The sequence below is a fragment of the Pseudopodoces humilis genome, chromosome 1 (genome assembly GCF_049639895.1).
Source record: "Pseudopodoces humilis isolate 2021_Gansu_Grassland_sample_001 chromosome 1, ASM4963989v1, whole genome shotgun sequence".
Lineage (NCBI taxonomy): Eukaryota > Metazoa > Chordata > Aves > Passeriformes > Paridae > Pseudopodoces > Pseudopodoces humilis.
In genome coordinates, this window is record NC_142200.1 from 94,758,072 (window position 1) to 94,785,752 (window position 27,681).

The 27,681-nt window shown below is 41.6% G+C and overlaps 1 protein-coding gene across 2 annotated transcripts in view; it reads right to left on the reverse strand.

Moving 5' to 3' along the window:
• The window catches only part of SLC66A2 (solute carrier family 66 member 2), a 64,403-nt gene extending 39,977 nt beyond the window's left edge, over nt 1-24,426 (reverse strand). The window contains exons 1-4 of one of the 2 annotated variants that reach the window (XM_005525237.3): nt 24,361-24,426; nt 23,669-24,025; nt 14,640-14,773; nt 10,337-10,390 (exon numbers count right to left, since the gene is read on the reverse strand). In XM_005525237.3, coding sequence (XP_005525294.1) covers nt 10,337-10,390; nt 14,640-14,773; nt 23,669-23,871 — 391 coding nt within the window. In that variant the 5' untranslated portion in view covers nt 23,872-24,025; nt 24,361-24,426. The remainder of the gene's footprint in view (nt 1-10,336; nt 10,391-14,639; nt 14,774-23,668; nt 24,026-24,360) is intronic. The other variant, XM_014254576.2, reaches the window with a different exon arrangement.
• Between the last annotated feature and the right edge of the window lie 3,255 nt (nt 24,427-27,681).

Below are 27,681 nucleotides of genomic sequence, written 5' to 3' on the forward strand. Positions count from 1 at the left end.
CCAACAGTGATTAATACTAGGACTCTTTAATATCTTTTATTAACAACCTGGATTGTGAGTTTATGAATGCCAAATTAGGGAGAGTAAGCAATAAACAACTTCATCCCAATGGGAAGCAGAAGTGCAGATGCTGATCTTTTCCTTCTGCTGACCAGTGTCAGGACTTCAGGAAACAGCATGAAGTTGTGTCAGGGGAGGTTTAGCTTTGATATTAGGAAAAGGTTCTTCATTCAAAGGGTGGTTGGGATCCCCTGCAAAGAGGTCACAACACCAAGCCTGACAGAGTACAAGAAGCGTCTGGATAACATCCTCACAATCACAGTGTGATTCTTGGGGCTATCCTCTACAGGGCCAGGAGTTGAACTTCAATGATCCTTTTGGATCCCTTCCAGCCCAGGATACTGTATGATTCTATGAACTGACGACTGCACTGCTATTCAAAGGGATCTTAATCTGAGGATATACAGGCTGACAGGAATACCATGAAGTTCAGGGTTACTGTGCAGCTGGGAAGGAGTAACCACACACCACAGTACCAGTGCAGAGGGCTGATTCACTAGAGAACAGCTTCACAAAATAGCAGAGGATAGCCTGGCAGGCAATTTGAGCATGAGTCAAAGTGTACACCCATAGTAAAGGCAATCAATCACTTTCCAGGCTGTATAGTTGGGCAAAGGTGTGGCAAGCAGATGGATGGACATGTTTATTCCTCTCAATGCCCACAAGATACATTATCTGGAGTAATGCATTCAGGGTTTCCAAGTACAAGAAAGACGCTGGCCTACTGGAGTTACCTACTGGAGTGTACTCTCAGCAAGTTCTCAGAGGACATCAAGTTGGGTGGGAGTGTTGATGTGCAGGAGGGAAGGAAGGCTCTGCAGAGGGATCTGAACAGGCTGGATCAATAGGCTGAGGCCAAGTGCCTTCAGTCACAACGACCCCATGCAGAGCTACAGGATGGGGCAGAGTGGCTGGAAAGCTGCCTGGTGGAAAAGGACCTGGGGGTGCCTGCCGGCTGTCAGTTGCTGAACGTGAGCCAACATGTGCCCAGGTTGGGGCCAAGAAGACAAATGACCCTGGCCTGCATCAGCAATAGTGCAGCAAGCAGGAGCAGGGAAGTGTTTGACCCTCTGTACTTGGCACTGCTGAGGTCACGTCTAAAGTCCTGTGTCCAGTTCTGGGCCCCTCACTACTAGAAAGACACTGAGGTGCTGGAGCATATGCAGAGAAGGGCAATGGACCTGGGGAAGGGCCTGGAACCAAGTCTGACCAGGAGCAGCTGAGGGAGCTGGGAGTGTTTAGCCTGAAGAAAAAGGAGGCTCGGGAGGACCTTATCACTGTCTGTGACTGTCTGAAAGGAAGTTGTAGCCAGACAGGAGTCAGTCTCTTTTCCAAAGTAACAAGCAGTAGGATGAATGAAAATGGACTCAGGTTGGATCAGAGGAGGTTTGGATCGGATATTAGGAAAAAAATCTTTACAGAAAGGATTGTCAAGCACAGGAACATGCTGCCCAGGGTGGCAGCTGCGTGATCACATGTGAAGGAATGTAAAAGATTAGGTGTGGTGATTAGGGACATGGTTTAGTGGTGGACTTGGCAGTGCTGGGTTAACTTCCAGACCTAATGATCTTAAGGACCTTTTCCAACCTATATAATTTTATATATTCTATAAATAGATTTATAGATTCTATAAATAGAGGCCACCAAGATGATTAAAGGGCTCAGGTATAAGATGTACATGAAGAGGCTAATAGGACCCATTCAGCTCTAAGAGAAGGGTTCTTGCTGCCTACAGCTATCTAAGGGGGAAGTGTACAGATCATGGAGACAGGTTCTACTTGAAGGCACTTGAAGACAGGACAGGAGATAACAGACATGAGTTACAAGGGAAATTCCAATTAGATGGAAGAAAAACTTTATCACCATGAAGACAGACACTGGCAGAGGTGTCAAAGAGGTTGTGTAATCTCCATCTCTGGAGATACTCATAACTCACCCAGACAACAAGGCCCTGAGCAACCTCATCTAACTGGACCTCCTTCACACAGGGAACTAGGTCAAATAACTTCAGAACTCACTTCCAGGCCAAATTTAAAGAATGAAGCTCACCATTCGGATCTAGATATGATCAAGTATACAACAGCATGTGACAAGCTCAAGAAGTAGGCACCTTCAAAATCTCACCTCTACCAAACCAAAGCAGCACCTTCACTGCACACATGCTCCCTGTTGTGAAGGGTGACCAGACAAACCAGCTGTTTAAACATTTAGATGTTTCATCGCTGATATCATTAAAGCACCTAATTATTCTGGCTCCCACCAAGAAGGAAAATATTTTTTCAATATCTTTGTTTATTCACTATTTTCATAGCCCTGGAAGTGAGCTCAGCCTCCTCTCTGAAGTTCCAGTTCAGTGGCTCAGCAGACAAGTTTTGGAAACCCCAGAGCACCCTCATGTGGCTAGATGTTGTTACGAGTGCTTCCTCCATCTGAATTGTGTGAGGCACAACCAAAATACACATTTTATTCACAGGTTTATCTCCCCACCACACCATCAACTGCGCATGGTTCTTATGCCATAAATAATATTTCTGCTGCCACACAACTCTTCCAACAGACCCTGTTTCAAGTGTCTTCTTCCCACCAGAGTAGAGCTGGATGATTGGCCTGCCAGGTGGCTTGTCAGGGGCACCAGCAGCAGCAGCGGGCACCCCAAGCAGCACATTCCAGAAATATGGCACTAACCTTGCTCCTGTGAAGCCTCTAGGTATTACTGCTCATGCCAGGCTCGAGACCAACCTTCACCACCTCTCTCTTTTCTCCCCAGACTGAACAACTGTTTCCCCTCCACTTATGGTGAAATTTCTTGATAGTAGATAAAGGTTTTTTCTTTTCTGCCAGTCACTTTTCTTTTCTTTTTTTAAATAAAGGCAAGCTGGGTGAACAACAGTTGCACTACTTCTTTCCAGCTCTCCCAACCAATGCAGTGTGCTCCTTATGCTGCACGGCAAAGGAAAGGCCCCGACATTGCATACACCTCCGTCACACCACCTAACCCATGCCTGCCTGTCCATCCCCTTCCTCCTTGCAGCAGATAGGCTTTTGCAGTAGGCACGGGCCCTTCACATGCTACATTTAGCCTGGCAGATCCTCTTAAACTAGAAACATTATAAACACCAAATACACTATGAACAGTAAACTGCATTAAGAAGTTCATAAAACAACAGCCTACCCACATTTTCATGTCAAAGCCATTCAAAAGCAACAACAAGGCTGGTGCAAAGAAGCAGTCAAAAGGCTTAGGTCCAAACATACTGCTCTACCACCAAATAACATCTTACTGAAACAACTCTAACTCAGCAGAGATTGTACAAGACTGTGGTTGGCTATTTCCCTACTGTCTGTAAGCTGAAAACTTAAAGGGAGCTAATTTAAAAATGTGGTAGCAGCAAAACCAGAACACTGTCCTTCAGGTTCCCTGGCCTGATAACAAGTAAACACAAGTAATACCTTCTCAACTCCCTGTTTTAGGGACAGAGAAAATGTGTATTGTTTGATTACCATCAATGACAGAAGCCAAATGAATTAACATGTTATACAAAACATTACAAAGCTAATACAGTTGACAGAGGAAATTACAAATATTTTATTTATAAACCCACAATAGTTTGGATCAGAAAAGCCTTCTGCAGGACATCTAGTCCACTCTGTTCAATAACATGTTAAAAATTTAAAAACCAAGGACATTTTACTTTACAAAGTGGTACTTTGAACCTTGCTGATTAAGAATGGGTAAATTTTTAAACTGTAAAGAAGAACCAGTTTGACCACAACTTACTGTATGCGCTACAATAAAATAGAAGCAAAATGTTACCGTCCACACGACAAGAGATCAGAATAATCCCTTCAGTCCCTAAGACTTCAGAGGATTCTGTTTAATAACTAAAAGAAGTTGCAGGTGGCAGTTCCAATTTCTCAAGTGTTTTGAAAGAGTATTTTTTCCAATACAGCTCTCAAAGCACAGGAATGCTACTGCATTTATCACTGAATGAAAATATATTATACTTCGCATAGTGTAACAAGTCTGCTGGTACAAGAAGTGTGGCTAATATGAAACAACCACTAGTCACCATCTCCCACATACAAACTAAGGAGAGAAACATTAACGGTTAGATAACGTTTTCATTGTCAAAGGCACCACCTCTGATCTCTGAGTGAAGCCCAAAAGATTAAAATTTTTTTGTAAAGTTGCCAAACAAGAAGTTTAGAAACTAAAATTAATCAATGGTTATCAAAAATTACACACTCTAGAACCGTTGGCTTCATTGCCCACTAAAATAGAACCTGAAATGCAACTCACCCATCCACATTCCATGGTGGGCATTCATTCCATTCTCCATCCCACAGGCGACCATGACCTGACAGGTGGCAACTAGTCTTCCTGCTTAACTGTTTTAGCTGATACATAAGCTAAACTTGGAGAAAAGCAGTTTACAAACTGAAAGGAGCTTGGAGTTCACTGCTTCTATTTCAGACTTGCACAAGAACTTGCACAGCTGAAAACACTTTTTCCCCCAAGACGTCTGCTGAAGGATATTACCTCTCTGCCTACTAATTCTACTTTTATCTTAAATTAAGGTAAAATATCTAAGTTCCAAACAAACCCCAAAATCAGTAGGAACCTGTTCAACCATCATTGTGCTAACCAAAATTCTGGAAAAAAGGATTAAGTGCTACCACCCAAGAAGAGTGCTACAACCAGAAGAGACCTCTCTTCTGAGTTATGCTACATACAAAAGGAAAACAGCAGGTCAGCAGCCAAAAAAGCTATTTATCTGGCAGATACATGTCATTCCATTTTCAGATAACTGGCAGACCCAGTAAGAATCCACTATGAAGCATGCTGACTAAGAACGTAAGCCTTCAACTTGAGAAGGAGGACCCACGTGCTAGCATGAAGTAACAGGTGCTCCACAGCTCTCATACACTACTTAACTAGAAAGCAGAATTAAGACAGAAGTCCTTGGCATTTCCTGGACTCTGAAAAAATGCTACGTGTTTTTTTGGAAAGAAACCACATTTCACCACCTTACCTTTCTCCAAGAGGCAACTCAAGCATCTGTGTTTAGGTAACATAGGCCTGTGATAGCAGGCACCCTATCAAACATTCCTGAGATTACTGCCCTGTTCTGGAGATAATCAAATCACAGCAGAGCCTGTCTGTGCTGGCTCGAACATTCATCAAGTGATCACAGAAAGTGTAAGCAGCATGCTCAGGAGGAAGAAGCAGGGATGTCTGAAATTATGGATTTTGTCTCCATCATGCCTCATGATGAATTCCTACTTCCCTAGAAATGAAGATTTGCTGATGGGAAGTAGAGAATTAAATCTTTGCTTTGCCTGTATGCACAGCTTTTGCTTCACCTATTAAAGTATCTTTACCTCAACCCAGTAGTTTTTTCACTTCTAGCCTTCTCCCCTCCCACCCACTGCAGGGGAGTGAGTAGGTGGCTCTGCAGGGAAGAGCTGCCTGCTGTGGTGAGCCCCTAACACAGGATTATTCCCTACAGCTTAACTACAACTACTACTAAGTCTGCAGTTCACGAATGGAACAATACATCTGAGATCAGTTTAATACTTGGAATCTCTTGCCTCATAATTTACATATCACTCATGCAAGTAGTGTCAGGCTCTTCCACTTCTATTGCCCAGTTTATCCATGCATCCCTTGAAAAGAAATACCCTTAGGTTTTCTAAAGGTGTCCACCTTAACTCTCATGCAAAGCTGCCACCTGTCCCTCAGGCCTAAACCTGCTACACACCATGCATTACAAGAGTGACTTGTCCACCTGGATTCCTCACCACTTCATCTGTAAGTCTGTGGATTTATTCCAATTCTCCCTCTCCCCTTGTTCCTCCCTCCAGAGAACCACGTAAGACAATTGCCTCCAGCATAGGGAAATGGGAAAGTAAAAGAGTATTAATTCCTGACCACTGTGATCAGGAATGTGCTTTCATAGCACTCAGGTAGGCAGGAAACAGATTGGCCTCGTGCCAATGAGGCAATGCACATTACTGCAGAGGGTGTGTATATTTCTGGATCTCTCTCCTTAAGGAAAATACGAACTGACGTAGGCAGGGATCACAGATGCTCAGAGGCCTTAACGATCATTCTTTGGGTTTCTCCCTTCCCAGCTGTCTTTTCTGAAAGGAAAAGGTCTCTCTGGAATAAAGAATTTAAACTTATTCTTCCTTTTTATACCTTCTGAATAATACCAGATAAGCCTGTAAAAAGGTATGCCCTCCTACTGAACCACTTCCAACATTTTCAACAGATCAGAAAAGGCCACAGAACTTTTATTATGAGGCCCATTAGCCTGAGGGGCTGAATAAAGATTTACACTGAATGGAACTTCAAAGTCTGAAAGATACTATCTACTTGGAAACATAAAACTGACCCCAGAAAACAGACTGATCCAAACCCATTTTTATCATATTTTCTGAAAGAAAATTATTTTAATGTTGAACTTGCAATGGTTCGGGACAAATTTCTTATGAAGATAAAGGAAAAACTTTTTTAAATGAAACTATTCCCTCTCTCTGTGTCTGTAATTAAAAAAAAAAAAAAAAGTTATTTGTTCAACCCGTTCAGTATGCCAACAATTTCTAAGCTCCTTTTAAAAAACAAACAGTAGTGTTCTATTTGGACTGAATTATTCTGAAATGCTTAAATAATAAGTAACTTAGACCTCCAGCACAAACCCATACCTATAAAGAAAAACTATTTGCCAGATTTATGTTGGCCTCATTTGCAACATCTATTACAAAAAAACCAAAATTACGTATTAAAATATACATCAGTCTTCATCACTTAAATATTTACTTAAAACAAATTTAAAATTGCCCCTACATCCTTATAATCTCCATGTCTTACTCTCTTTTGTCTCCTGAAAGGCCTAAAAATTGATGCAGAGAAAGACATGGGGAAATAACTGTTCCCATCATACACAGAATTACAACCAAAGTGTCCATGCAGAAAAGTGCCATTTTCTCAGGCAAAGTAAAGCTGAATTCTTCAACTAGAACTTCATTAATATTTTTTTAAATCCTTTTTTTTTTAATGTAAAAAAACCCATCAAACCACAAAACTGAACAAAGCAAAATAAGCAAAAAAAATATGTTCTTTTGGCATCCTATTTTCTCACAGAATGCCATTAAAATCCCTTCTTCTGGACATCCTCTCCAAAATACTAACAAAAGCACTCTGAAATTAGTATAACAAGGATACATATAATCCTGAGTAGGAGGGATCAAAATCCTTCCAAGAGCACTTTCATGTTCAGTTACACACAGAGAGGTGGTGACAGCCCAGCAACAACCCTGCTCTTGTTGTTCCAGCTGTACAGGGAATTCAACTACTAGACAGCACAGCGCAAAAGTCAAGCACTTTCAATAAAACCCAGGTGTTGCCCACAGCCAGCAAGGAAATCTGCCTCTGCTGTGTCTCCAGGCATCAGCTCAGGAGCTGGACAGAGAAGCACATTGTGCATGCTACTTACAGAGCACCCCTGGAAAGACACTGTGCTCGCCTGCAAGCTGTGCAGGATGCCCCACTGAACCCAAATAGACCTAACACTGAACAGAAGAAGTCAGAGAGCTGATTAAATAAAGTTTACATCCTTCATGGCACATGTAATGTAGTTGTGCTGTTCTAGAATATGTCAACACTGTGATGGTGTTGTTGAACAACACAAGCCAACTGATGCCCTGAGCTAAGTAAAGAGCACAGACAAAAGGAGAGGTGGAAGTGTGAGTTATTCACCAGGCTGTCACACTGCCAGTGGAAACCATGCACCAGATGCCTGCACCTGCTAAATTCACATTAATATTTTCTCCTTGTTATTATGCAGATGTAAGCCTGCAAAGTCACATTACATATACACACAATTTACATGTTTTCCCCCCTAAAAAGCATTTAGTAGTTTAAAATATTTTGCAACAGGCATTCAATGAATCTAAGTTTTTGTGGTTTCATTAGCACTAGTTTTTATTACTAGTGTTTTAAAATTTAATGTTATTTGATGAGATTCTGTTGAGTTAAAACCAAGGTTGAGGATTCAGTAATACAGCAAGTTTTAAAACCATCTTCAGAGAGGGAAGGAAATACCAGAAATGTCCTTCAAAATGTTCAGCTGTCTACCTAGAAAGAAAAAAAAAAATTCAACAAGTCCCATCCACTTTGAGGGTCACCTGCCACACACTGAAACCACTATAAGCAACTTTAAACAATATGGGCTCTTTGGAGTAACGGTAATGCTTTGTTAATTATTTAGCAATTTTGTTACCCCAACAGTCTCCAACACTCACAGGACTCAAAATATATCTATGGAATTCATATTTTAGCAAAACAGCTTAATACACTTATTCACATTTGTTCTATCTCATCATGAAACAAGAAACAAGCAAAAAACACAAATTTCAACTCAACTGCAGCTTGCTCAGTCTCAGCAGTTGCCATGCTACCAGGCATTAGGTAAAACTACATACCTGAATTAGAAAACAAAGGAAATAAAGCATTAATCCTTCAGAACTGGAGATACTTCTTTTTAATCTTTCCTTTGCCAAGAAAAAAAAGGGAAATAATTTTATTTCTGTGTGGAATCAGAAAACCCTACATTCCTGGGGACCACCTTACTGTCAATTTTTTAGGTCACTCAAACTGCAGTAACCTTCCTGCACACCCTCAACGCTCTCTCAGTACTGACTGATAGAAAATCACTTTTCAGAGTCATGTGACAGAGATAAAGGCTTTTTCAGATAACATGGAAAAACAGTGGCATTAAGAGGTTTCTTGAACTACTGACAACAAAACAAACCTAAAAGCAATCTCAGGGAGCTCAGCAGGAGTTCAGTTCTTATTCAAGGAGAGGCACTAAACAAATGCCTCTGTATTTATCTAACAAGTTCACCTAAAATTCGTTGCTAGCCCAGTACATTTTTAGATTAATTGTTCAACAGCTCTACAACAAAATAGCTTTCATAGATCATCTTCAATTGCAAACATAATTTACTACATGATCAGAAAAAAGAAGTAATATAAGCGAGAAAAAGAAAGTAATATAAAAAACCTTAATTTCTGAAGCCTGTAAGTATATTGAAAAAGTTTTTACACCACTCAAATATTCAGAGAAAATTTTAAAACACCAATTTTCTCTTCTTGAGCAGAAGTTTTCATTAACACTCATTAAAGGAGAACTGAACTCCTGCTGAGCTCCCTGAGATTGCTTTTGGTCTTACTTAACCTAAGCAGGGACGGTCCTGTAGCTTCAAGAAAGCACTGAGGTTAATACCACTCTTGGGCAGTTTCTCAGAGCTAACTCCAGCTTGGTTAACTGCGTGTTGAGAAATAGAGACTCCACTTTTGCCACAGTAATGTTCTTCTGTGCCCTGGATACTGCCAGTTGATCCCTCACTAACTCAAGAACTGCAACAGAACACAACTGGTATCAATGGAAGATTCTGAATTAGTTCAGTTAAAATCAGTCTAAAAGTTGACTTTGGGGAACTTCTGCATCAGCGTAACTTCTTCAATGCAATACCCCAACTAATTTAAAACAAAATTATAATTACTTGACTAAAACTGTCATTCCAAACTATTAAGAGTGGAAAAAATACTGCAAGGCCGGTTTGCACCTAATCCTTCCTGTTCCTTAGGTAAATTAAACAACATAGATTTCAACTCCAAAACTGAAGATTGGAAGCTCTCACCTTGGGTATTACTAATGCCCAAATAGCAATTTTGCAGCTGCTCCATAATGAAAAAGAGAGGAATATTCACAAGGATGCATGCATTTTACTTGAATATCAAGTGGCACATGAAATTTCTTTTCTAGCGTTCTGCACCCTGCTGAAAGATACTTTAGTATATTTCATCATTTCCTCCAGCATTAGAGCTGAAAGATGAGAACTGAGTCTGAAGAGGTGGATCTCTGTATCATGCAATATTTTGTTTGTCCAGCTTGGGGAAGGAGTAAAGAAGATATCCTTGAGACACACAATGTGGTCAGTTCAACTGCCTTCAAAGAACTGGTTTCTGAAATAGAACTGAAAGCATCTTTTCCTCTTTTCCATGAAAGTTAAAAGTGAACAGGTGAAAAATTAAAGAGAAAAAAAAAATCAGACACCAGGTTTTAGTATGTCAAGAAAAGGTAATGCAAACATTCTCTATAGAAATGATCATGCAATCATTTCCAAAAATGATCACAAAAAGTAGTAAATCATGAAATATGCAGTTAAGGCGACAACTTCATGCAGGATGGGCTTGTACTGTACATACCCAGATAGGATCTCTTGGGAGGTGCTTTGATTTCTTCATCCTTACTATCTGCAGCTACATAGAAAAAGAGTTGAAAGGGAAGAAAAAAAAAAAAAAAAAAGAAAGGAAAGACAAACAGACTTTTATGATTAAATTCAACAGCAGTTATTTGAGTTACAGTTTAGTCAGTTAGTGCATTCTATTCATTAAAAAATAACAGCCAGACCAAAACATGCCAGAAATTTTATTTCCCATGCTTTCTATAAGGCTCCCACCCCACAATGTTAAGGTAAGACTGAGCAGTAGGAAGACCCAGAACATTCTCAGTGCACAGCCCAACAGCAGTGTACCTATGAGGGGAAAATAAGGGCTTAAAAAACAATGAAACAGACAGCTTGATTCTGACTTTAGATTACATAAACTCAAACTTTTCAAGATCAGAAAAAACAAGCTGTTACCTCAGCAACACTGGGTGTGTGGATATATACATATAGACAGCTGAGACAGTAGTTGCCTTGCCTTGGTGGAAAATGCTGTTCAAAAATACCATCACAAAGCCCAACATCAAGAAGGAGAGAACAGACCTCATCTGCAACCATGCTGCATGCTAAACCTTTTTCACGCTAACGTTCCTCTACCAGTCAAAAACTGTGTATGATACAAAAGAGTTTTCCAGTGCCAAAACCAAAGCTCTTTAAAAGATCAGAGGGCTATAATAAGATAGAAGTTCTAAAGCAGATTAAGTCAATCAGCAAAACCAGATGAATGAGAATAGGAAATCATCTTCATGTAAAAACACAGGAGGCCATGTTCTACTTGTGGAGTCTGGGCTGCACAAGTAAGGAGAGACATCCAAGCATCTCCTTTCAACAAATGCTGTCCACTGGTTTTCAGTATAGTTCATACATTCAGGGGGCTCAAAAATCTTTCACAATGTCTTGGACATAACTAGAATCCTTGTTGGAGAGAGACGGGAGGCTGATTTGGGGAAAGAAAAAGAAGGTTCTTCACAGAGTGTCTGTCTCTCCAAGAATGTGAAGAAACTGCTCTGGCCTGTCAACATTCCCAAAAGCAACCAGATGTTTTCAGCTGTCTGTATCTGTGACCACCTTGCTTCAGCCACCTCTTGGTTCTCAAGTCAAGACATAGCATATGCACATTTTGCATTTCAGTATTCAGCTCTTTACCATGGTAGCACCGTCATGCCCCAAAATACTACAATACTTTGGAGAAAAACAAGAACAAAATTAACAAGAACCCTGACCCTTTCTGTACTGAGCCAACAACGCAGCATACATATGGCTGCACAGATACAACTTTAAGACTTGGGAACAAATATGGAAAACTGTTGTTACAACAATGGTACCAGGAGATCTGCAAGACAGCAGTTAAGATGCAGTGACCTTAAATACAGGATAAAAGATGAAAAGCTATTTTTCATGCCTGCTGATTTCATCTGAAGACTCCTTCATGTATCTTCCAAAGACTCTTCTTGTATCTTCCTTCATGAGTCTTCCAAAGACTCCTTCATGTATCTTCACATGCAGGGGAGAGAACTGTCCTATCACTGGGGGTTTTAACATCAAATTGGGGTATTTGTTGGTTTTATATTTTGCCTGGTTTGGGTGCTGGCTTTTCCCAATCTAAATTGCTACAAAGAGGCTACACAGTCCAAGTTTTTTAAAAAAAGTAATAGAACAGTTGGATATATGAAGAGCACTTACTCTGTTTTCAATTAGTATATACAGAAGGATAAAGTCTATGTATCCAAAACAAAAAATCAGAGAAGGCAGCAACAGCACAAGATGGGTTGCACCACTTTCAAGTTAATTTCATTTTGCAATACTAAAAGGGAGCAGCAAAAAATCTCATCATTGAGAACTAACTGTGAGAAGGGAAAAAATTAGAGAAAACTCACGCAATCTTTTTAAGTTCTTTATATAGAGTCTAAAAAAAAAAATTAAACATTACTAGAAAATCTAGGGAGACTGCATTTCTCATGATATGATAGCTAACCTACAAATCAAAGAACAAGAAAATTGACTGAAAGGCTTTATATGTTCTTAATAGTTATTGACATTTTGGGTATTTTAAGCCAGTAACACCACAAAACAGGCTAAAGAATACAGAACAAGCTTGTCAGGATTTGAAGAGATTGCTTCTTAATGCTTCACGATAGGAAGCATTAAGCTTCTGAACTAGTTATTACTTAAGGGACCTAATTTGTGAGAAAAATAAAAACAAGAAAGGCAATTCCCACATAACTGAAAACACACTGGTAAACATACACTTATGCCACCTGGAAAAAGTACCACATTTAACAATAAAATAAGAAAACAGCAAACTCCCTTCCACTGAAATATTCTATTCTTTCTAAATATTTTGGATTATTTTGCCAAAAAAGGGAGGATAGAAAAGAAAAATGTTTAAAATTAACACCAGCCACATGAGAAATAATAATTATATTATCATACAGAAATACCTTCCCTCAGGATTCTGCAAGGGTAACCAAAAACAATGACTTCAAACCTAGCTCTTCACTGCCCCAGTAAGCTGTAAGTAAAGAAAGTAAGTACACATTTGTCATCTTGCCTAGATCACCATAAAACTTAAGAGATAAGATTAGGTGTATGATTAGAAACAGAGTTCTCACTCCTACTAGTATTATACTTGAAACTTATCATATTCTGTCCAGCTTGAAAGGAGCTTTGTATGCATCTGTATGTTTATTCTGAGCCATCATATGGTTGTCCTTACTAAAAATCAATCCCATGTAAGAAAAATATTCCAACTGTTCTCAGTGTTTGTGGAAGGATGCAAACCTTCTGATGAAAACAAATAATTAAGGACCACAAGTAGGTAAAAATCAGTCTCTCAAATTCCATATGACAAACTGAGTTTTAGGAAAAAGGATTAAATAACAATGCAGCCTTCAAGAGTTTCTATCATCTGTCAAGGGAAGGACTGATTACCCCCTAGGAGATTGTATGTCTTTCAGAGAGAGTTGCTTAAAGAGCACTATATATTAAATTGAAGAGCCTCCTATTTCTGTCCAAAGGTTACTGACGGAGCCTGCAAGTGTGTGTGTGTAAATGTGCACAAGAACAATTTCCTCTCAGAAAGTGCAAACAGAGGAACCTCTCCATCGCTCCATAAAATGCTAGCACAAACAGCAGAGGAGGAAGAAAGCATACATGCCCCCTCCCAAATGCTTCCTGGATTTTACCTGCTGCTAAATCTGACTGAAAGTAGTTTTCAAGTTGTTCATCCTGCCAGACTGAAAACCCCAGTGAACACAGCAGCTGGTGTTTGGAAGCTGGAGTGCAGCTCCTCTTCCACATGAATTCACTTACCTGAATAGTTTCTCACTACAGTTCACAATGAGCAGGAATGGAAGTAGCTTCCTTAGCTATTAGATAAATTACCCTACTGCACAGCCAGGAGCTGCTGCCTTGTAATGGTGACTGAGGATATCTGGAATTGGATCAGACCCTCGATTATTAGAGAGTGTGGAAGAGAACAGATGGAGAGAATAAATTATACATCCTTAATGGCAAAACAACTGACAGAAAGCTGACAGTGTTAATTCTGTTCTTGTTGGCAATAAGCTGTTACATAAAATGTTTTAAGTCAAAGTCAACACAGAGAAACAAAAACCTACCCATCTCAGATTTCTTATCTGCAGGGGAAAAAACAAGGACTTTGCACAAAGACTGAACATTTTATTAAACAGAGAATGATAGTCCAACCCAACTGAAATTATCAATAATAATGAAATTAACCAAAATAAAAAATATGGGAAAATTCCCATAAATCCCAACTAATCCCACACTAAAGCCAAAGGAAATGGTACACAAAAAGAGACAGTTTTGCAGCTATGATAAAAAGCACACTGTTTTCTGATAGTTAGTAACTCAAGTGAATAGAAAATTATCTACAAAAGCAAATGTTTGCAATTGCAACATTTAGGGAATAGCGTAAGATCATAACTAACAACTTGGTAAAAAGCTGAAGAAATTAACTTCTTACTCCAGCCAAGATCTTTAAAAAAACCCAGGCTACCACAATAGTGTAACAACCAGCTCTATATTCAGAGTGTGGTGTGAAATATTAGGGAGAATTCCAATTTCTAGACTGAACCAAGACCTGTCTGAAATAAAATTTCAGCTGTATATTTTTGTATGGGAAATAAGCAGTTTCAAAAAAAAAAAAGTTCAGAAAGCGCTACAGTGGGAAGACTGGGGTGCAAGAATTTCTGTACTAAGTAGAGCTCACCATACTTTCAGAAATATTAATCCTGAAAAAGCCAATTCCCGTCACTGACCTGCAAAAGAGCGGCGTTTCACATTCATCTCATTGGACACCCGAACTTCAGTGCACAGTTTCAGCATCAGTAACATTGTAATGATCATGATAATGCTCTGCCACAAAAGAGGGGATTCAAAACGCCTTCCAAACCTAAAAGAGGAAAAGAAAGTATGTAAAACATCTAAGCACTGGAAAAGGAAATGCTAACAGGTATGGAAGGCTAAGGAAGTCAGAGTCACCAGATGCATCTAGTTGCACACACAGTAGCTCAAAACAGAAGTATCTGAGAACCTTATTTCAACATCCCAGTGGACTGATCCTAGAGGTGCTGAAGAGAGAAGCTTAAGTCTTTGCTTCAAAAGCCAGCAGCAAACTTACTGTTTTGAAAGGAGAATCACATTCATAAAGCAGTACACCGGTACAAAGAGACCAGAGAGTTATGCCACATTAACACCAGTTATGGGTGCTCTCCACACACACACTCCAAAGATTCCACATGGACTTCGGTGCAAAACTTCTCTTTCTCAATTTTTCATTTTTAAATTCAGTCATAAAAACAATAGCACTTGCCCTACGAAGAAATAAATACCCACAGCCCTGTCTAGACATCTGAGCGAAAAAGCCAGGTCTTCAGAACATGCCAACTATTTAATAAATTTTTGCCTATTTGGACCAAGATTGGGGGAAGCAAGGAGGTACAGATAACATGTCATGGGAGCTTCCGAGCACTTCCTTCACGCAATAGAGAGGGTGAACTTGGATTGTGGCCAGTCTTGACTGAAGATCTTACTCTTAAGTGATTGCACAAGATTCTGCTGCAGGAAAAGGAGAACCCTTCAGTGCAGAGCAGTAATGCTCCAAGATCCTCTTCTTACATTACTTGATGAAAACTCAGCAATCCCCACCACATACTCAGTAAGTTCACAAGGGGTAAAGGGTGGAAGCTTATCATGTGCAGCCCTTGAAGCACATTGCATTTACAAAAGGAGGGTGACACACACATCACAGTGAGCTGCTTCTTTGTGCTCAGTTCTGCCAGGTTTTATGCCTTGAAGACAGATATGCTGAGGAAGTGATTTGGTCAGAACATATTGCTATGCTCCCCAGCTCCTTCACCTGCACCGTGAGGCACACAGGCTTTCTAAATCTCCTAACAGCACAGTTACTAAGGTCAATCTTTGACCACATCATGCTGACCAAGTCTCAAGGCTCACAGGCATTGCAATTCTTGCCCTCTTCTTGACAGTTCCTGTCTCATAGCACCCTGCCAGAATGTAATTTGTTATGCTTGGGCTACTTTCACTGCCGAACTCCATGCTAGTAAAAACCAGCTAGGTTCACCATCATGCTGTCTCACACCACTGTGATTCCACTGCAGCCATTTCACTAGAGAGAGACTTTTTGTTACGAGTCAACTAGCAAGGAACAGGAGAGAGACTGGAAAGTCCTTGCCTAGCTTCCTAGGAAATCCTGAGCAGCAGAGCCAAGCAGCCACATCAGTGAAAACGGCCAAGTATTTCCTGCCTAATGGCATACTGTTGAGGCAAAGTACAACTCCTTGAACCTCCACACTGTGCTAGAGGGCCCACCAGTAACTACTGAAGGAATAGCAGTTCTGTGACCTTTAGTCCCCCACTTCTTTCTACCCTCAATGGAGCCATTACTGTAACAAATTTGGAGGACACTATGAGGAAAGAAATAAAGAACCTATCTGATAAGCATAATCATAGGCAGTGTGTGCTCTGGATAAGGCTTTCACTGCACTAATTCAAAATGCAGGGGAAAAGAACAAAAGTTTGGCCTAGTCTATGCCCCAGGCTCATGATTCCAGAGCTCATTTAGCCTGTGTTGCTGACTGTGGCCAAGTTCCCCTCATCTACTGGAATTCAATACTATTATATTTGTCTCTTACCCAGACTTACTGAGAATTACAGAGCAGTTAACTATAAACCAGTTTACACTGGGTTTAGAAAAAACATCTCAAATTTGAAATGTATTTGCATGTAAAAATACAGTAATGCATTTAAGAGAGGCTGAGTTAGCAGCACAACAAGTTAGAAGCTGTTACGATGGTAAAGCCAGCCATAGGTCACTGCAAGGTTAGTTTCTCCCTGTTGATGAGATTATTGGTCATTCACTAATGAGTGCCTCACATAAGTACTGCTTGCCGTATAAATACCCACTCGCTACAAACACAAATAAGCATAGCCACCTGTTTGCCTCATCATGACAATTTCTCATGAATTTCAAGTATTGTGCAGACCCTCTCCCCCTAAAAACCAGGTGGGAAAAAAGGTAAAACAAAACTCACAACACATAAGAGAGTTAAAACAGAAATTTAAAAATTCTTATGGGAATTTCAAACAGTGCAAACCACCTGTAGGGTTTTTCACAACCATCCAGTCAAAGACAACAAAGGTTATACAACAAAACATACTCACGTGAAATGTATCTCCCCAAACACCAAACCCCAGAATGAATCTTGCAGGCAACACAACCTTCTAACTAGATCACATATACAGTCAACACACAGCTGCCATGGGCAGGCAGAGCAAACTACACCACATGGATTACACCACACTACCTGGGCAGCAAGACTGAAGGGAATAGCACTGGCAAGGACCACTCTTGAGTTCTTGAAGCTGTAAAATTAAAGCCAGAACACTCATTTTGCTCATGATCATGGACACAAACACCACTCCAAGCTGCTAACCCTACTTTGCATTGGAATCAGGGCCTGCCAAAGCAACACTAATCCAGTTTAAGACTCCTCAGGCCAGCTTGCTCCAGGAGCACTATGGGATGTAAGCCCTGCAGGGAGAGCATGCCATTCCATGTTCTGTTTCCTTTCTGCCTCACAGACATTATTACTGGCTCTGCATAAGCAGGAGCCAGGAGAGGAGGAACATTAAGGTAATTAAAGCACCTTATGAGAGAAAGATCAAGAGCCTTAGGATACTAGAACAGGCTTGTGGAAAAGATCAGCTTTGAAGTCCTGGGAGTGCAGGGTCATCACTGTTATTCTGCATTTTCATCCCCTAACTACAGTGTTGTGTAACAAAGTGAACAGTCACACTTGCAGTATTCAAGGAACTCAGACTTCATATGTCAGACTAAAAAGAGACAAAGAGCTTTTGCACTATTTACTTCATTTGTAAAAACAAAAGAACCCTTTATTTCCTGTACTAGTCAAATATGCAAATAAAGGTGGGGAGTGGCTTATGTGTTATTGGTGTTTCCACAGCCTTCAAATGACTAATGCATGTTCAGGGTGATGAAGACAAGAGAAGTGCACATTCGAGCCAGAGCAGAGACTAACCAGTTATTGAGAAAACAACATAATTTCATTGGTATAATTCAATTCTGCAATAATCCTGCTATTCCAGTCCTGGGCCTACTTGAAACAGCAAATGCCAATTGTGAAAAATAAGCCAAAGCTAGACCAAGCATAAAAAGTTTGCTTATCACTTTTCCTAAGAGATCTTTGAAAAGAAACTGCTTTTGGTGCAGCCAGATCACCATCACCCTGACCACTCTATTTCCTCCTACACTCCTCCATGCTGCTCCAGCTTTCATCTGCTGTCTGTTTTTCAGCTCTTTGGGAAAGTCACAGATTTTAGGCAACACAGAAAGTACACAGGATACAGCACACACTACCAGGATCAGAACAGATAGTCCAGGGTAGCAGCATGGCAGCTGTCCTGAAAGTCATCCTGTACAATTACAGAATTTAACCTGTAGGATTTAAGCAGGAAGAAGAAACAAACAAGTTTTGCAACAGGATATTTTGATACAAGATTCCTCTTGACGTGTACACTTCCAAGACTTTATGCATCATGCCAAACCAAGCTCCTCACTTGGGCATACAAAATTCTACTTTACTTTCTGCACTAAAAAGTAGCACATCTTATCCCTGCTCTCTGGCACTTATACAAAGGAGGAAGAATTGTGTAACACTTTTGCTCTCAATATCTGAGCAGGCCATACGTAAGACAATCTTTCAAAGTTGTAGTCATTCTGTCAGCTTGATTCATAGCATCATCCCACATTCCACACATGGTAAAAGCTGGCAAGATCCATTTTAGTAACAGAAGCCTTAAAAGCACAAGTTCCTCTTTCTCACAAAGTCCTTCAGACATCACTGCTTTGCTTTCTGAAGCCAGAGCAACACCAGACAGAAGGGATCTGGTCCACAAGTGGCTCTGTAGGTGTTACAGCATAATAAATACCTAGGGATCTACCCCTGACACAAGCAAGTTCACAATTTCTCTGTAAATTACCTCCGGTTCCATACTTAAGTCTCTAAACATCTATTCTTAAACAGGGAGCATATTCCATTGACTCCAGTACAGAGAGGTCCCAGTTCTAGTGATACTGCTGTTTTAAGACTTTTTGTTTCCGGTCAGGTGATGTGGAACGGGTAAGACGGTTACCTTTGCTCAAAAATAACACAGTCCATAGTCTCCATCCTGTCCCTGGCTGTCAGAACTTGGTGCCATGGTTTGCCTTAAGGCAACTATTTTGTGAGAAAAACTACAAAACTGGATGGTTTTATTTTCTGTTTTTGGATTTCTGTGGCACTGCTGTATGAGGACAGCGTCCCATGGAATTGCAGCTCAAAACCTCTGGAAAGGACACTGTCTTCTTAGAAAATATACAAACCCTATTACATAATGACATCCGTTTTACAAAACTTAAAACTGAAAAAAAAAATCCTAAAAAAATTCTGGGGATAGCAGGCAACATAAGTACTTTTGGCTGCACTTAGTCAAGATACACATAAAAATGTTTACACTGATTTTTAAGAAATTTATAGTTCCTTTTCCTCTAACTATTTAATCTTATTTTAATATTAGAAGAAATTGTAATTTATCTCTTCATAAGCTCTCTTTTAAAAAAGAAACAGGGAAGGGAGAGAGGGGGAAGAGAGGGAGAACTCACAAGTAAGTTTCTCTGCATCCTCCACCCCCAACTGATTACACAACTCTCACCCGCCTTCTCATTCCTGTTCTCCATCATGACAATGCAAAGCTACTCAGCTGGCAGCCTGCAGGCTATTCGAACCCAGAAGATGTGTGCACCTCGGTCTAGTGCCACAGGGAACTCTGGATCCATCCCACAACTTCAAAACAGCCTGGGACAGCTTAAACAGATCATTAATCACCTCAAAGCTCAGGGTATCCCTTGAGCAAGAACACAGAGCTAACTCATGAACGTATAATAAGACATAAGGCACAGGCTATCAAAAATAGTAATGAAGTGTTTAATTAAAAATGTAGAGGGAAGAAAATTGCTATCAGGTTTTTTTTGGAGTGGGTCATATACTTTCATATGCACCAGAACTACAAAAGCCTGCAGTTCTGCACTGCCTCTCTATGTCTATCCACAGTGCAGACTTTTCCCAGGCTGACCAGTCCAAAGAAACAATGACCTGTGGGGCTGGAGAAGACAGACAGGAGAAGCAGTACTGACAATAGCAGGACTAAACAAAGGGGCAGCTGATGTAGTCATAAATCATATCCAGCAGCTATACTAGCCCCCCAAGATAAATATTGCTTTGACGTGTTAGATAAAACTGTAACAATAGATTACAACTAAAAATAGTTAAATTGGTATCAAATCTGCTACAGCACAAAATCTGCTCTTCACACGGGCAGAGACTCCCTTGTGTGATGTTATAAGCACAAACTGCCTACTTTTCAATTTATTTTTTTTAAATCCTCTTTAAAAGGGCAAAAGACTTAAACACGGCCAAACTTGTAGTTTCTTTTTCCTAAACAAAAGCCATGCATGCATAAATAAAATAAAGCAGAATCACACCCATTGCTATCCATACCCTGTCTTCATTCTTCCAGGCAACCCAATGTTTTTACATGAAGTTCTGGCACATGGCCGGAACACAGCAAGGCCAAACACACATAACTGAAAGCAGAAACATCTCTTTAAAGATGAGATGTTGAGACATTGTGTGAAAGAGAAGTATGATAAATGGATACTGTATTATTGTCATCACTAGCAAACTAGAAGTTCTTTGGGCACGCCCTGAAATTAAGTGATTAGATGTTAAGAAAGACAAGGAGAGGTATTGCACTGAGTCCTCTTGACTTCAAAAGATGGCTTACCAGTGAAGACAGTCTAATCAGAGAAACAGAATTTGTGGGAACAGGTAACTGGAAACAGGATTGTTATCCTTGATCCCAAAATAGTACTTCGTTCCTTGGCTACTGTCACAGTGCAATCTACCAGCTGAAACTCTATTGACACATAAAACATGCCAAGATCAGGAAGTAAATACTCTATTTGGAGGGGAGATGAAAGGTCAAACTTAACCCACATTAAACCAAAAAAGGATAACCTCTGAAATAACCAAGCAGAGTTACAGAAACCTGTGGATTCCGTCATACCACAAAGAGAATGTGAGGGAATTGTCCCCATAGCTGAGGAGAAGGAAATATAAAAAAGCCATAAGGGAAAGGAGGGAAGGCTGGATCTGTTACAAGTAACACAAATACAGAAACACCAGCACTACCCAAGAACAAAAATTCTGAGGCATAAAAAGGTATAACAGGCAGGAACAGTCTGTCCTTGTGAGCCTCAAATTCAGTACATGAAATTTCTGGGAAAACCTGGAAGTAACAGAAACAAATTATAGAAATGTCTTTGAAGTTAAAAACAAAACAAACAAGTAAAAAACAATAGAAACATCATCCATCCTAGGAAATAATTAAGTCCTGAAAACCAACACTATTAAAACTTGAAAGTTTTTAAGGCCTAACAATTTATGTAGTTATTTTTGGATCAGGGTGGAGGGGAAGTCCAGAAAAAATTACTTTGGCTCAAACCACATGCTTAATAATCAGAGGTAACTAAGAGAAACCAAATTAAACCAGGAGCTATATGGCAGTAAAGTTTTCAGAAGAGAGACTTGGATTAGTACTGGGTTTGTTAAAGGGAAGGAGATGTGAACTGATACTTGGGGGAAAAAAATTATATATAGAACAAAATTATTTGTAGGAACAGTTCTGTCCTGGCACCAGGATGGATTAAATTATTTAATACATTTAAAACACAATAAATAAAAACCTTCTCATTTCCTCCAAAAACCATTACATATACAATTAAAATAATTCTGCTGTTTATGGCATTATTGAGAGCATTGTGTCCCAGATAATGCATCGGCCATAGGTGACATTAACCAAATAATGCAAAAGTTGAATTGCCAAGATGCCCGATGGGTGCATTCTAACCATGCTCACAGAAATCAGAGGCTCTTGCCCTACAATCTTCCTTTAATCATCCAGATTCCCTCGTAACATCCACCCTCAGATGCTGTTTTCATGACTTTCTGGTGCTAATAACTAACTACCAGGGATGCCTAGTATTTCAGACAGACAAGCAAAATATTCTCTCCTGGGAGCACTGAACTACCACTATGCAAGTACCCTTTTAGTTCAGCAGAACTAGAAAGAGACAATTCACTGCAAGTACAGAGAGAAAGGTTTCTGCAGGCTCCTGCAAGAAGCCATTCCATGCCAAGCTCCAAGGTGACCAGAACTTACACAGTGCTTATACATGTCAGGGAGTATTACGTGGCCTAACTGCTCACTGTAAAACAAATACGTACTCCTATCAATATAACTGCATTCTCTCTGAGGTATCGACAAACCTTTCAACAGTGACATAAATTATAACTTTGCATTGTTTGCAGTATTTATGCTTTCACATATCTCTTAACTAGATGTACTTAAAATCAATTCCAATTAAGGATCTTCCTGTTTTTCCATAGTCTGAGTCTCACTTAACAGACGCACTCACCTGAGTTACCTAGAAACTGCCAGCATCTCCATTCAGGTGTAAGTCATTTCTCTATTTTGACTACCTCCAGTAAAACCAGAAATCAGACTATTTCTCTTTCTGAAACTGCCAGGTCAGGCTTTTCACTTCTCCTCCTCCTGCCAGTTTCTCTACCTCCCTCCTGCTCTCTGCTGTCTCCATATACTTCTCCCCAGGAAAACACAGCAACAAGTAGCTCTGATCTAGTGATGACTCCTCTGTTTGACTGCCAGCTTGTGGTGCCAAGAAAGGGTCTCCTGTTTTCCACTCCAGCACAGCACTTTCATGTTGCATTTTGCTGTAGCAGAACCCAGGAAGCCATTATAGAGTCAGAGAAGTTTCTTTAAAAAGAAACTGGAAACCAACAAACAGATGCAGCCTGTTACCTATCAGTTCTTTATGGATTAAAAAGCATTACTTTGTAGTCAAAACAGAATCACAGAATAACTGTCCTTAGTTGCAGTAGTTGCCCAGACTATTTCATCTTTGGTTTACCAAGTACATTCTCAGTGGTGTAGCATCTGTATAAACAGAAGCAATGAGCAAGATTTTAGTAACAGTGATTCACAGAAATCAAGCCCTAATAACATTTTCTTTGTCCAGGATCACAGGACCTAAATATGGAAAGAAACTTGCACTTAAGTATTGAAAGTGGTGTTGAAAGAAAAATAAATTTGCTTTTGAAAGGCAGCATATCTTTTCCTTACTTATCCAAGATTAAAAGTTTCCGTCTGTAGTTGTGTATGAAGACCTACAAGTGAACCCCTCTGAAGCCAGCTGGTATCCCAGGGAAATGCAAGAATATATGGCAAGTGTTCCAGTGACGTTAATGCCAACTAGACACTCGAATAAGTGTATGGTACCGAGGCTTTCACTTTGAAATTGGAGACAGAGTAGCATGAGAAATGTAAAATACAGTCAGCAAGAAAAAAGACCTGACTTAGCATAAACCTCTTTACCAACAAGTTAGAAAGTTTCATCTTGGAAATCAGAGTGCTGATAATCAGATCTGGCAAGGGGAAGAGACCATGCTCCCCAGCCCAATTCATTCTACTTAACATACTCACACACTGATGGAAATACAGCATTTAGATCTTCTAGAAAAGGGAAAACGTACATAAAACATTATTTCCTCAAATATTCCAATCAAAGCTTTACAGCTGGCAAGCAAGCACGAACCTTTAGAACGGAGCAGAAACACAGCCAACTTACCAAAAAAGTATCCGCAGAATGTTTGCGACCAGCAACACCAGGCAGACGTAGGTGGAGAAGCCCTCCGCGTTCTGGGTCCGCCGAATGTCCCGGTACTGGGGGATGTAGGGCACGACGCCGCCGAACACCATGGCCCCCGCGGCGCCCCACGACACCAGCTGCTGCATGGGCACCAGCAGCCACTCCAGGCCGCCCGGCTCCATGCCGGGGGCGCGCGGGGAGGCGCTCAGGCTGAGGGATGCCCTCAGGCTGAGGGTGCCCCGCCGCAGCTCTCCGGCCGGGGCCGGCTCTAGCCACGGGCGGGCTCCTGGTTGGGATGCGGCACCATGACTGCGCCCTCTCCCGCGGGGCCCGGACCTGGGGAAAGGGACGGGGCGTGAGCCTGGCTCTGCCGGGGGTGGCTCCGACCGCTACCAGCCGGGCGCTGGCGAGCCCGGACCACCGCCCTGCCGCGGGCGGGTCGGAGCCGCCCCCGCTCCAGCCTCAGCCCGGCGCGGCACAGGGGAAGCTCGGCCGCGGCACGGCAGCCGCGCCGCTTCATCGCTGAGGAGAGCGGCCAGCGGCCGGGCAGGGCGCGGACACGCGACTCCGCCGCCACCCCCGCCCGGCCCCCGGATCGTGTCTCCGAGGGGGCTCCTCCATCTCCCTCGCCCACCCCGCCCCGCGGACAGGCACGGCCGCCCGCCCCGCACCTGCTCCCCGAGCTCCGGCCGCCGCCGCCTCCATCCCCCGGCGCCGCTCCGCGGGCGGGCAGCGGCGGCCGGGGCGGCCTGTGACGCAGCGCGAGCGGCCCCGCCTCCGCCAGTGAGCGCCGGGGCCGCCCCCTCCTCCGGCGGGGAGCGGCCGCGGGCCGGCCCCGGCCCCTTCCACCGCGCTGCCGCCCGCGGGCCGTACCGGGACACAGCGGGAGGTTCGGCGCCGGAGGGGGCTCGGTTCCCCTGGGCGTACCTGGACACCTTCTCCTGCGCGGGCTGCGCTGAGCTGCCGCCCCGGATCCTGCTCCCCTGGAGTTAGGGAAAATTCCATCATGCCTCGTGGGCAAGGGGGAATGGCTTTAAACTGAAAGGGGGTAGGTTTAGATTAGATATTAGGAAGAAATTCTTTACTTTGAGGGTGGTGAGGCACTGAAACAGGTTGCCCAGAGAAGCTGTGGATGCCCCATCCCTCTAAGTGTTCGAGGCCAGGCTGGACGGGGCTCTGAGCAACCTGGCCTACTGAAAGGTGTCCATGGCAGGGAGGTTGGAACTAGATGCTCCTTAAAGTTCCTTCCAACCCAAAGCATTCTGTGGCTTTCTGAATTACAGCGGCCGAGGAGGGAAAATGTGCATCTTCTACCCAAAGCGGGGCAGACACAAAGTGACCAGGGAGACTACTGCTACTTGCACTGGGCCAGCAGAGGACAAGTGCTGCAAGTGCTGCGCACAGATGTTGTGTGGAGAATGACAGCATAGACACTGCATCCACCTCCTACAGCTATACTTACAAGGATGGGTCATCCACCATGCATCCAAGGGGCTGCACAGCTGTCCTCAAAGCTTGTCCCTTGGGCTTCCCATAATTCTAGCCCAGACATGCTTCCTTCTACCTTGTAAGTGCCCCTGCTGCTCATCCAACAGGTAGGAAATGAGATGGATTTTCCGGCATCTGTGTGATGTATTCTTTTGAGTCCTATAGCAGCAACTGCAAGCTGTGAGTCTTAAAGGGGAAAAGGAGCTGAATTAAAAATAGAAATGTCTGTTTTGGGACTTCAGAAGCCTTTTGTTTACTTCCTGCATAGCAGCACCTTCCTCAACTGCAATCATTTCTTCCACTGGGCCGTTCTTGCAGCGTATGTGCAGCCCATGAACCTGCACACTACCACAGAATGTATTTATTAAAGGCATTCTTGGCATACCGTCACACAAACATCCAAAACAGCCTCCTATGTAGATCAGGTGACTAGTGATAACATTGGTGCTTACCTTTCCTACAAGGAACTAGCAGCTCTGCTACTTGAACAAAGCTCTATTCCATTACACAAGACTTAATAGTTTGATTGCTTAAGTTAAAAATATATAGTGGATGTTCTGAATTCTGATTTTTGGATGAGGATCGTCAAGTTCCTGATTTCATTGCATCTGACTCAGAGAGACGATAACAATCCAATTATGTATAAACTGCATTATTTAAAACATTTTATTATTTAATGGCTCATTTTTCATATATCACTTGTGCATTATCAAGCAGTTATTCCAATTTCTTTACATACTTTCCTTGGAGCCCTTAGCACATTATTTTTCCTTAAGTACAATGGTCTAAACAAGCCTCAAGTTGAAAATATTAGAAAGCAAATTTTCATTCATGTAAATACAAGCATTTTGAGAAACCACGAAGAAATTATCTTGAGAAAATAGGTATTTTGAAGTAATACCTTCTACCTAAGTAGAAGAAACTGCCCGAGCTGGCACTAGATCTCCAGGTTAGCTTCCAGAATGATTCCAGGATGCTCTTAAGTCTATGCAGTAACAAATTGTATACAATCTTAAGATTCTAAAATACTCAACTGGAAACAGCTGCCTAAACTTAGGTTGTTTTCCCTTACTTGAAACTGTAAGGGTAAAAATCGTGAATTGCAGCATATTGCTGTGTGAACACAATTCAGTTCTGGTCACTGAAAAACGTCCTAGTCGTTCAGGAGTTAATCCATGGATGTAAGCTAAACTGACCAGTGACACTGGATACTGGGTAGGAGGAGGAATGACAGGTTGGCTGAACTCCTCGGGCTGAGCAAATGCCAGAATCGAGGAGGAACCCTTCAGGTCTCAGGACATTCTAAAAGGCCAGGCTCAGGTGTTTTTGGTAGTGATACCATCCTGAGGTGCTTGCTGCCTCTGGCATAGCATCCTGCCTGGCACAAGAACATCCAACCACAGCAGACCCAGCAAGACTCCAGTAGGAGAGTGTGCTGGAAGAAATTTATCTAAACCTGGGGTGATAACAGGCGATTGGAGAGTCTTGCATCATCAAGGAAAAGTTCTGCAGCCTGCAGGTCTGAGTGCAGTCACACAAGAATGAGCCTTGTGAGGCTTCATATCAAAGCAGATTTCTTTATCTGGGAGATAGTAACTGAGAGGGAGCTCAGAAAGACCGCTCTCTTGGTGTAAAAGCAGAGCCTACCCTAGAAACAGTACTGTTTCACTGCCAGACAGCAATCCTCTGATTCAAGTGAGGAGAAAAAGAACAGGTACATTTATTTTTTCACGCAGACTGGCAAAATTCCCCCATTAGGAAAAAAAAAATCTCTATCCTAGAACTACATTACCCATTCAGAAAACAGAAGCAGACAAAGTTTCACACCAGATCTTTGAAGACTAAATTAATCCTTTTAGGACATCTGCTGTAGGAGAGTTGAAATTGATTATGTGAGCAGCTCTAGCCACCTAGTTATGAACTAGCTTCTAGCAGTTAATGTTTTGATGACAAGGTAGAACCCAAACCTCCAAACATAATGAGAACTTTAATTTATTTCAGATTAATATGATAAGAAATGTTCCTGTAGTATCTTTGGATATGGTTTAAGCAAGCTGAAAATGGTGAACAGACACGGGATGTTTTCAAAGGGCTTTTAACTTTAATGTTGGCAGAGGCAGTATAAATTACTATATAAGGTTTATTTTTTGCAAATAGGTCCACTGACTTAAAAAAAGTAAGCAGAGCCCCATTTCTACAATTGGCTCCAAATGGCCATATTCCTATCAGGGTGACACTGGGACCAACAGGACACAGGAATGAACCACCCAATGGACCAGCTTCATGACAAGCCTTAACCACCTCTTTGCAGTTTTTTACAAGGAGGAGGAGGACAGCTGTTGGTACTTCACTTGTAGCTACTGCAGTAGCAAAAATAGCAGATTGCTGCAAGTCTCCCAACCAGTCTGTTGTTCTGTCAATTGATTTTGAAAGATGAATATTAAAATTATTTTATATTCTACATTAGAGAAATGCTGTTGCACAGAAGAAAGCATATGAAGTCC